At 31.4% G+C, this 11,968-nt stretch overlaps 1 protein-coding gene across 2 annotated transcripts; it reads right to left on the bottom strand.

Moving 5' to 3' along the window:
• Positions 1-929: 929 nt before the first annotated feature.
• Positions 930-5,283, bottom strand: LOC140830503 (DNA replication complex GINS protein PSF3-like). Of its 2 annotated transcripts, XM_073193855.1 has the most exons (8): positions 5,159-5,258; positions 4,682-4,804; positions 4,049-4,154; positions 3,893-3,964; positions 3,715-3,815; positions 3,191-3,289; positions 1,427-1,566; positions 930-1,297 (listed from the first exon to the last, which is right to left on the bottom strand). In XM_073193855.1, the coding sequence occupies exons 3-8, from the start codon at positions 4,091-4,093 to the stop codon at positions 1,191-1,193; spliced, it is 564 nt and encodes a 187-aa protein (XP_073049956.1). In that variant the 5' UTR covers positions 4,094-4,154; positions 4,682-4,804; positions 5,159-5,258; the 3' UTR covers positions 930-1,190. The 2 variants fall into 2 exon arrangements, with proteins under 2 accessions (XP_073049956.1, XP_073049955.1); XM_073193854.1 differs by lacking the exon at positions 4,682-4,804 and having other exon boundaries at positions 5,159-5,283.
• Positions 5,284-11,968: the final 6,685 nt, after the last annotated feature.

Here is an 11,968-nt window from a genome sequence, read left to right on the forward strand (position 1 = left end):
CCGCCCCTGATCGTAATAGTTGTTCGAATTGATACAATTAGATTTAAATTTTGTCGAAGAATTTACGTAATGTAAAGAAATGCATGATTCCCGTAGCCAGATCAATGTCGCATTCCGAGGACAGTTTACTCCATTATTAATATATGAGTGGTGATCCATGAAATCTGTTCGGCCGACCAGCAGTGACAGGAAGATAAATTTAATTTAATTTTATTTTATTTTATATATATACATACATACATACATACATAAAGACTTTTATTTTATATATATACATACATAAAGACCTTGATATATTTATTTCTGTATAAATTATGATTTGCCCATCGTTCCCAAGGTCCATCAATTAAAATAATAAGTTAGGGGAAATAACCAAATTTTAAAATCAAATGAATCTAAAGTTGGTTAGATGAGATGGGCTTTCAGTAAATTGATTAGTCCATTTCCATATTAATGAAATGAATGAATCATGGGCAATACGCAATTGGTGTGGCAGTCACTTTGAAACAGCTAAATATGGACCATATAAACATATAAACAATATTGACTTGCTGTAGTGTTCATTTATGTGTTTATCATTGATGTGACGATCAATTAGTGGATGTATAATTGTGTATGCGTGAAGATGGACACAGTTGATAGACATCATATCAAACTTGACTTTATATATACACACACATAAAAGATTAACAATTTACGGGCTTGAGAATTTATTGGAAATAGATTGTTTTTTAGATTTGACCACTTGGAAAAGTAACTTATAATTTTCGCTAATTTTCAGTAGAACGCTCTCTTTTGAATAAAATGTGTGCACCTTCTCCATCAAAATTCAAGAATTTCAGGTTCAACAAATTTCCCAAGCATCCGTTCCCACAGAGACTTTGAAACCCACTAACAAGTAGCAATCACAATATGAAAGCTCACAAACATCTCGAGGTATTTGGTTCATCCATAAATGTTCAGCGTAAAAATTTAATACAAATAAGGTTTCCATGGATAATGCTTGCATTATACAGTTCCATACAACATAATTTGATGTTCCAACGACTCAAGATAACTCGTGCATAACATTAACTGATGTCAATAAATAATTGTATCCCAGTTTAATGTTGCAATCATTTTACCAATTTTCTTGTGTCCGCAATTCTGAATTCTCTAAATGCATACGGTGGTTTGTTTAGGAGGGCATATCAGGTTAGTCTCCTCTTCCTCCCAAGAACGGGCGCAACCTCGAATCTTGGCCCACCCGTCCGCCACTTTTTAAATGCAGCAATTGAAGATTGACCAGCCTCATATACTTAAGAATGAACAACCATGAACACGCCCGTAAGATAAAATCCTTTTATTGAAAATAAAACGAGAAATGAAGTCTTCAAGGGACTCAGAATACGCTCAATATGAAGCAACAAAGGTTTGATGAACTCACATTTGGCTTCTTCATTAGTGAGAAGCGGCATGTATTTGGGAGCCACAGTCAATGTTGAAGTATGCGCCTTGATCAAAACTTCCTTGTATCTGATTCGAAATGCAACAAGAAGAAATGGCCCAATGGTTTTGTCACCAACACTGGACATCATTAGACGTCAAGATTAGATTATTTCTAGCCACCAAAATTTTGCAATTGATACGTATAAAGAGACATCATAAGAATTTCTTTCTTTACACATTACTCTCTAATCTATCGCCTACTATCAAAATTTCTTTATGCCATTGAAATCAGACGAAGGAATCCTTAACCGTATAGGTACTTTAATGGAAAATGGAACAAAACAAGCTAAAGGCTTAGCAACTGAACATAAAATTTGGAAGGACTCTAATTAGTAATTACAATTATGTAATAAGGAGTCGCTAAACTCTACAATTGAAATTACCAGAAAATGTGCTTTCCAATTGGAAAACGGACTAGAAGCATAATCTTTATCATCAGGGGAAGCAGTTTCATAAAATCAAAAAGCATTATTTATCAATGGAAAAGTCAAGGTAAGATTTGTTAGATGCTTAGATTTAACATCAACATGCTTACGTGTGCAGGACAAGGATCACTAAATAAGAAAATATATTGCCTTAAAGAGCACTAAAAATACATTAATAAAGACTATCTGGATCCAAACTTCTGAAAAAGCTCCACAACAACCAGTGCAGTCTCAACAAAGGTGATGCCAAGCAGGGTCAATAAAGGAGGATTTCAGAAGGGATCTAAGGCATCAGCCAAAGTTTATGATTTAAGAAAGAATAGGAGGAAGAAGCAGCATACTAACATAAAGGTAAAAGGAAATACTAGTTAATTTGGTTAGTCTTGTTTCATATGGTTCTCTTCCCCAAAAACACATTTTTTGGAATGTCTCTTTCCAGTGTGGTTGTTTCAATTGAATTAAGTTATTTTGGTTCTCACAAAGCCAAATGATAAGAGTGAGTTTTATGTAAACTCCGGTTGATCTAAGCCAATGTAAAATTCATTCCCTAGATGTGCACAATATCCAAGTAAGATGCGCTACACCATGAGAAGAGAGCGTAGAATAGAGGTGCAGATCATCCTAATTGAGCTTAAGTAGCACCTACTTGAGCTCGACTCGGAAGAAAACCCCCTACTCCAGCTCGACTCGGAAGAAAATCCACTACTCGAGCTTGGTCAAATGGAGATTTTCCAGAACTGCGATCAGAGCAAGTAATTATTCGTGACCATAGATCAAGCTTGATAAACCGGATAACATTGATTTTCTCGAGCACCAATTAAGCCTGAACCGAGTTTCAGCTTGAGCTCAAGTTCTAGTTGATTGTATGATGTATATTGGTAAAAAATATACAATTACTTTTGTTCAACAGAGTTAGAAAACAGCTTCAACATACTGTACTATTGAAAGCTTATTTGGCATCTGTACTTCAAAAATTAATTTCAGATAAAGGAAGAGGGTGGTGCTGGCAAACGAAGCTTGTTAATTACTTTTGTTCAACAGAGTTACAAAACTGCTTCAACATAATGTACTCTTAAAAGCTTATTTAGCATCCGTCTTTAAAAAAATAACTTGAGATAGAAGAAGAAGAAGAAGAAGAAGAAGAAGAAATTTTCAAGGGCACGTGCACCTAATTCTTGTAACTTTAAGTATCCCAGTAGGTCAAAGAACTTGTTCAAAGGGAAATACTCCAACCCGAATCATAGTAAAAATAAGCAAAGGGAGTAAAAGGAACTTACAGCGGTGCAATCTTGCATCCTAATGAATAAAAATAAGGACACCGACTTCTGAGATCCACATGCGCAGCATCTGCCCCTATTTCTTCCCTTGTTTTGGATCTAACGAAAAAGAAACAAATCGACAAAAAAAAATACCAAAAGAAATAATAACATAAACAAGCTCAACCAAATTGACAATGGAACTTTAATATGTCATAAAAAGTTTATAACGGGCTGAAGTCAAATCACTCACTGTAATCATCAAAGAAACAGAGGATTAAATTCAAAAACTAAAGAGAACAAATTCTACTGGTCTTTCATAAAATTTCAAAAATTTCATGTCACTCACCATAATCCCCGAAAAAAAAATTTATTCAGTTCGCATTTCTGTTGCTCACAATCTCATTACAATGAAAACAAATAAGCAACTCTTTTATATGGAAACAAGGACTTCGTTCAGTTAACCAAGGATATAGAAATGGTATAAGGTTCAGTTTATCAAGGATATATGGTATAAAGCACAAACATGATAAGGATGATATTACTCTTTGTCAAAAGATGGAGGAAGCCTAATGGATATCAGATGTTTCAAGTACAATTCACGGACAAGCCAAAATGGCAGTTCTACTCGGGAAGCAGCTTCAACCTGACATCAGGAAAAACGAACTTGAAAATTAGATGTAGTGCCGGTAGTATTATCACCACATTTCAGAAATAATATACCATATTTGTACAGTCGCTCGAGTCAAAAATCCCAACTCCGTTTGCAGAATGTTGAAATACAGATGGAACAAGCTAAAATGAGAGACAAAAAAGGAACAAAAGCATAGGTAACGACCGAAAAAATTTAAAGGTTAAAGTGATTGAATTTAAGTTTACCTCTTCTTCAGCCAATATATCATCAACATCATAATAACTTGCCATTCGGAGAAAAAATATCAGTCCTCAGTGACTAAAAAGATCCACCATCACCAGTCACTTTAATCTACAGACAGCCAAAAATTTGAACACAAAAATCACCACAAGAGTGAAGAGACACAAAAATGTATGCGCTGGTAGAAGAGACAAAGTTTGATGATGATTGTAAAATTAGACGTTGTGAAGCATAAATTTGATTTCTAAAGTCATCTCTGACCCATTACTCTGTTTAGTGCTGGTTTTACACTAAAATAACAAAAAATATTGAAATTGATCTGATAGTACTGCCATCACCTCCCAACAATGAGCATCAATGTTCGGCTATAAGCTAAATATTAGAGCATAAACCTAAACAACTAGTCTTTTAAGTGGAAAACCGTCACAAGTTTATCAGCCACATGACAATGGACTCTCTATGGGAGGCAACTTTTGCCCACTCCTTAAGCCACTGATGCCCATGACAGCCACAGTGAGCCACTATAATGATATTCCTCATCAGTCGGTATTCAGATTTCAGCACATATTTCACTCATCAAGGATCGATGCTGCCCTGATTGTTCCCCAGATAAACCGTACCACTCCCAAGAAGAGTACCTATATTAGGCGAAAAACTCAAGAGTTGAACCTATGCCATGTGGGTTGGTCACTCCACAATTGCTTGTGAAGCCAACGCGATCGTGGCAAAAAACATCCCTTCTATGCGTCGATGTGATCTCACTGTCATTAGTATATACAACGCATACATACTGTAAGTTTTAATAGAATGCACAAAAAAAGAAGCCCAAATTAACAGCACGAATATCTGTTCTTAAAACGCACGGAAAAAGATAGGTTAAAGCAAACAAACAATCCAAAAATTAGAAATTCAAAAACAAAATCACAAAATTCAATTGGGTTTTGAAAACACGAACAGAAGCATGAGCAAATGACAGATTATAGTCCCAAAAAAAAAGTAAAACGAAACAAATATCATGCCTGATGTGATTTATCAACATAATTCGTACTCTTTCTTGACTTTAAGAAGGTCGAAAATCTCTTAAGTAAATTTAGTTTTATAACTTCAAAATAAACCTGCAAAGCTTCGTAGAAACAAGACTTCGGCAGCGGTGACCGGCGGGTTCCGGCAGTGGACGTGTTGAAGAGGTTTTCGTGGAGATTTGGGAAAGCTCGCGCGGTATTGTATTTGAAAAGAAAAGAAATCGAGCGCGGTTTTTGAGGAGTTGGGCTAACGGGATATCAACGGAATTTAGTTGGGCCTTCAAATTTAAATGGGCTAGCATTAAATGGGCTGCGTTTTAGGTGGCTCATTATACCACAATCTTAAACTCGTTATAATAATTATATTTTTAATTAATCAAGCTTATTATACAATTACAATGAAAAAATAATGGAACTAATATGAAACCAGCCTTCGATATCGACTTACTTTGATTTGGTCGATTCTTCATCTAACCACATTCAACCATGGGTGGCTCATTTATCGAGAAAAAAACGTTTCGTTTTCAGTTTGATATTATATTTTAGTTAGCGTGACATTATCTACGCTAGCTCTACAATGAAAAAAAATATGAATATAATATACTAAAACTGAAATTGGATAAAATATTTTATCAAAATAAAAAAATGACAAATATACATATTAAAATTGTGATTTTCCCATATTGTAGCGATTATGTATCATAATTCATATATTGTAGAAAAGTTATTATTTCAAAAAATAAGCTATAAACTTATTTATGAAATTTCACATGTAACTAAGCTCCCTTGTTGGTGTGATCGATCCTTTTCGAGAGAGGTCCGTTGAGAGATGAGTGCATGATCCTGTCCATTTCTTGGGGTAAGATGAGAGCAAGTGGCTCCTCTTTGGTGTCGCATTATTGAGAACGAAATAATCTGCTATATTTTATATTATAATTATAATTATAATTTTTGTTACATGAATGCATATGACTAATTTTAATAATATTGTATTTACATTGTCAGACAATGAAATTTCGGGTGAATTATATCATAATATGTTTATTTAGTATGAAACATTTCATAAAATATAAGAAGGATTTCATTCCATGTTATGGATTAGTTGGGATCCATAAACATCAATATGTTAGTTGTCTCACATCAATTAGATAAAATTCCTGAGAATTACATATATGGACTTGGATAATCCTCCCTTCTTGAGCTAACTTTTGGGGTTGAGTTAGGTCTAAGTTCCAATCATAGCATGATATCAAAGCCCAAGTTCCACAGTTATATGTTGGACTGTCCATAGTTGGGTCATGCTCCAAATGTTCATTATTGGGCGTGAGGGGAGTGTTAATTGTCCAACATCGGTTGGATAAAATACCTGAGAGTTGCATAAATGGGTTTGGACAATCCTCTTCCCTTGAGCTAGCTTTTGGGTTGAGTTATGTCCAAGGTCCAATCTTTACATGGTATCAGAGCTCAGGTCCTACCATTATGTGTTGGTTTGCCCATAGTTAGACATCCGTTATGCTCATAATTGGATCATGTGTAAACTTCACGCTCTAGATGTTTATTCCTGGACGTGATGTGTGTGTTAGTTGTCTCACATCATTTAGATAGAATTCATGAGAGTTGCATTTATGGATTTGGACAATTCTCTCCTTTTGAGTTAGTTTTTGAGGTTGAGTTATATATAACTTTTAATCTTAACAAACTAATACAAATAATTTATTAAAATACACATTTTCTGAGTTCTACTTGCTTCTAAATGTTTACCAAAAACGAATTCTCAAGTATAAGTATCATATGTTGTAGAAATACACCTTTTTACAAAAAAAACAATTTCTATATAAACTTATAATAGTCACTGTTTAACTTGTGAGACGAGGTGGTAGATAATACATAATATAGAGTTGATAAATCAACATACCTGAATAACTGAATATTTTATATCTGTAACTTTTTTAATAAAATTTAAGTCAAAATTCGGATAAAACAAATAAGTGTAATTAAATCATTATCACCAAATAATATTTTTGTATTCGATCATTAATCAATAACCGTTCCATTTCACCGTATTTAAGAAAAAACTAAGGTTTTCGAAAAAATAAATAAAACTAGAGATCAACACATTAATAAAATAACTTAGATGTGAAACATATTATATTTCTTACATTATTGATAATATGCAAAATGAAGAAATAAATAAATATTCGGCGTGGAAAAATCAATAGTTTGGCCCCCGAATCTTAATATATATTATCATTTTTTCTTACAGTAGCTGAAACGTGAGCAATCTTTGACTTTACAACTTATAACTCAAATACACAAACATAAGTTCATGATCTTGCTAATCCAACATTTATACTTTCTCGGGTTTCATCATATCTGAAATTTACAATAAATAGGCTTAATGAGGGAATAAAATTAGGCTTATATTTTTATAACTAGTAAAGTGATAATATATCAGCGCAATAATACAATATGAGATGACATGTAATAATAATAATATGTCGTTACGAAAATATCTAGTCAAGTGATTCAAATGTGTAGTAACTGTTCAGGACTCTGAAATGAATAGAGTAAGCTAAAGAGAAGCTCCTACCAACAATTGTTGTAGCACTTTTTCCCATGTACCTAAGTAGGATCCATAAAATCGATCATTTATGATACAAAATAAACTCGTATTTTCCGAGGCGAAGCCACATTGTCTAGTAAACTAGAAATCCGATACATAGCCGCTATCAAGAGCTCTAGTCATCCAATCAGTCAGTAATCGATCGGTAATCAGTCAAGAGCTAATAATTCCATAAATTTAATATGATGAACAATATCACCGGTGAAATCAGAAATGCACAATATGATACAATAGATACAGAAATAAATAAATAATTATGAAATTTATGGAAAATTTCAGGTTGGATGTCAAAAGGGGTTATAACGAAAGAAATCAGTAGTAAAACATCACCTTGGTAACTTACTATTTTGTCTCGGTTTCAATCTCAATCCAAGATAATTTCTTATAAATATAATTTGAGATATTTTACATTATTTACTATCAGTAGTAGGAATTAGGATTTTTAAGGATCATTTTTTTTACCAAATCTATATCGGGTAGTTTTGAATAAATATTTAAAAATTCATATTAATTTATATATATGTCCAGAGATTACTAAACTTTCTAGGAAAGCCTAAAAATAGTTCATAAATTGGCGAAAATTGCAAATCATCGATTCAATGTGACTCGTTAGGTTCATGCACTAGTGCGTCAGCACGTGTGGCCACTCCACTGGCCACGCACGATTGAATATTTTTAGAACGATGTAAATTTTGTACGATTTACAATTTTGTGTTTAACACTTTTCGAAATTTGGAACAAATTAATAGCATAATTTTTGTGATTAAATGCGTCACATTTTATATATTTATAGGCAAACTGAAATGAGGTGACTCATTATACATAACCAAGTGTTAGCCTCACTTAGTGACATCTATTTTCATTAAACTATGGACATCTATTCGCCATTAAATTGTTTAATTAATTAATATTTTCAATTTTAAATTTTGTTTCATTTAATATATTTATTTTAGAAATATATTGTAAATTGATTTAAAATTCATTTGAAGGATAAAAAAATTCATTTCATATAAATAAATTATTATTAGTTAGAAATATTTTTATTTTTTTCATCTCAACCTTTTTTTTACTCGCATCGATCTCCATTTTCACTCAAGTGCACTGCGTTTACGATGACTACTCCATCACATAAATTATATTATCAAGAAACAGTAATAAATTCACGTCCAAATCCTGAAATGTCCCGAATGTTCCACAGACTTCTATAATTATTATTGAATGAACATTATAATATTTAAAATATCGTTATCAAAATACGTGCAGCTCATTAATGAACTGGTCGTGAACATTTTTAAATATCTTTATGCAATAAAAATATGTTGTTTGTTTGAATTTGGAAAATAAATATATATTTGTTGAGTATATCAATAAAATGAGTCGATATAATTTATATCTATCATAAAAATTAATATTTTTGACAAAAAATATTAGTTTTTCATAAATTTGAGTGAGACTGAAGATCTGTCTCATAAAATTGATCCTTAGACGATTTCATAAAAAAATTATATTTTTTAGGGAGTAATTTTTTATGATTATGTTTAAAGTAAAATTTTTTAGCGCACTAGCTCGCCATTGTGGGTGTGGAAGCAACCATGTTATTCAAATGCAAAAGTTGGCATAAAGACTGCAATCAATCCAAACATAAAATTATATGTATATTTAATATTTTTTTACAAAAAAATCGAATAGAGCTTCTGTGAGATGGTCTCACGAATCTTTATTTATGAGACAGGTCAATCGTACCGATATTCACAATAAAAAGTACTAATTTTTCATAGATGACCCAAATAAAAGACTCGTCTCACAAAATACGACCTGCGAGATCATCTCACACAAGTTTTTGCCAAAAAAATCATGGACTTGGCTATTTGAAATTAATATTTTGTTGTTGGATGTACAAACCTTGAAAGTACAGTATTTGATGAATATTATTATTTTCCCCGTAATTAATTTTTCCATACATATTTTAAAAGTGCTTAAGTCAGGTAATTTGTTATAATAAAGTAGTCGGAGATTTTGGCAAATCTTCTATTCATTATTTAATTGCCAAAGCTAATCTTCACCGACCGGCCAAACGCGTGTTTAAATGTTTATTTATTATTAGAATATTCAGATACAATTATTTATTATATACAACTCGGTGTTTAAATTTGAACCATTCAAAATTCAATTTATTATGATTTGGTATGTATATATATATATATATATACACACACATTAGCCGACCTTTTGATTTTGATGGTGTAGTCAAGTTCTTGCCATTCGTCATTAATTTTTATAATTATAATATTATTTTCGTTACATATATAATTATAAAAAGACTGTAAAAACTATGTAACGCATAGTCGGACACTAATTATAATATGAATAGGTCTCTTGTGAGACGGTCTCACGGATCTTTATTCGTGCGACGAGTCAACCCTACCGATATTCACATTAAAAAGTAATATTTTTATCATAAAAAAATAATATTTTTTAATTGATGACTCAAATAAGAGATCTGTCTCAAATTACGATCCGTGAGACCATCTCACACAAGTTTTTGCTTACGATAATATCGAACTAGCCGTTGATAGGGTGAAATATATATGTGTGGTTCACAATTTTGATAATAGTTTTCCGATAACACTCATTAGCAAATTTCAAGAAGTGATGATAAACAAAACCTTAAAAAATATATTTCAGTACATCTCGAATATGAGTGTTTCGTTACCTAGCACAACCCCGTTTCATTTTCAATTCTATGTTTTCAGATTTTTTAATCTATATTTACCAACACAAATTACGAATTGTTTCAAAATATCACTGAAATAGTGTATATTATAGATATGAAAAATCCAACTAAATGATATCGATGGGAGAACCAATCGGGTCGTGCAAATTGGAACATTGGACCTTGAAAATAAAGCATAATAGTATAAATCATTAATTGAAATCCCGACATTTGTGAATCAATCCTCTAATAAATTAAATTATACAAAAGACAAAAAAATTACGAAGCAACTCAATTGTGTGTAGCTTACGATATATATTGGATGAGCGATCTAGGTGGAACCAAGTGGAAAACTTCCCATTCCCATTTTTCCTGCTCCTTTTCACACGTGGCATGTCAAAATTTTATGATTAGATTTCTTGTGAGACGGTTTCATGAATCTTTATCTGTGAAACGGGTCAACCATACCGATATTCACAATAAAAATAAATACTCTTAGCATAAAAAGTAATATTTTTTCATTAATGATCCAAATAAAATATCTGTATCACAAAACATGATCCGTGGATCGTCTCACACAAATTTTTGTCAAATTATACATGTTGAATTGGGAGAGAGAAATTTGTTATAAATGAGATTTTAGCTCGATAATTTATTTCAAATTTGGGGTTTTTGTGTCCTATGAATTATAAACCATATAAGTATATCAGCCTTGTTAATATTAAATAAATTTATACCTCAATTTTACATTTTTTTGGATATTTTTGGAATTGAGCTATATGTCTATACTATGTTACATGTATTTTTTAAAGAGTTTTTTTTCAAATAAAATGCAAGAATAATTTTATAATTTCAAATACATTTCACACTCAAATATGTAACTTTCATTTTACATATCATTTTCTCTAATTCAATACATATGAAACCCCACTTTCCAAAAGAACACAAACACACATGCTAACCTTAAAAAGGTAGAAAAACACACACCATCATTCATAAATCATATGATAGCTTATTAAAATTTTATAACCATGCACAAATTTACTTAGATTCAAATTTTTTAAGTATTAAATGTATTCTAGATTATTTTATGTCCACCATAACATAATATGATAAAGTTCAATAAATTTGATATGATTCTTGGATTGATTTTCTATTCTTTTTAAATAAAGTTTGTATCCCAATGAAGTTTTAATATATGTTTTAGATCATTATGTTCCGTGAAATATTTGAAATTATTCGAGATGAAATTGAAAGACAATAAATCAAAAAAAAAATAAACCAACCAATCCACTGCTCTAAATGCAATGTTAGACTTTTTGTATCGAGCTATCAAACTAATCATAAACTATATTTTTAAAAGTAAATTATCTGCCATAGTTGGTATTTTAATTTTAGAAGGGCACTCAGGGTTTTATTTTTATTTTTTCAAAAAGAGTGAAGCTGATGTAGACTGATGGATCAATAAGTATATTAAATTTTTTAATCAATATATTTAAATCAAAATTTTGATTATATATATATATATATAATTTTTTGATTATATATATATATATATGTAGCTAGC

The sequence above is a fragment of the Primulina eburnea genome, chromosome 4, assembly GCF_022965805.1.
Source record: "Primulina eburnea isolate SZY01 chromosome 4, ASM2296580v1, whole genome shotgun sequence".
NCBI classification, from domain to species: domain Eukaryota; kingdom Viridiplantae; phylum Streptophyta; class Magnoliopsida; order Lamiales; family Gesneriaceae; genus Primulina; species Primulina eburnea.

Bases quoted from the DNA above. Each gene is read 5' to 3' on its own strand.
- LOC140830503 (XM_073193854.1), bottom strand. From the start codon at position 4,093: ATGGCAAGTTATTATGATGTTGATGATATATTGGCTGAAGAAGAG. The intron at 3,290-3,714 runs GTAATATCATCC...CTTTTTCGTTAG, and splicing joins CCTCCATCTTTTGACAAAGA to ATCCAAAACAAGGGAAGAAA. The intron at 1,298-1,426 runs GTGAGTTCATCA...TTCATTCTTAAG, and splicing joins CACTAATGAAGAAGCCAAAT to TATATGAGGCTGGTCAATCT.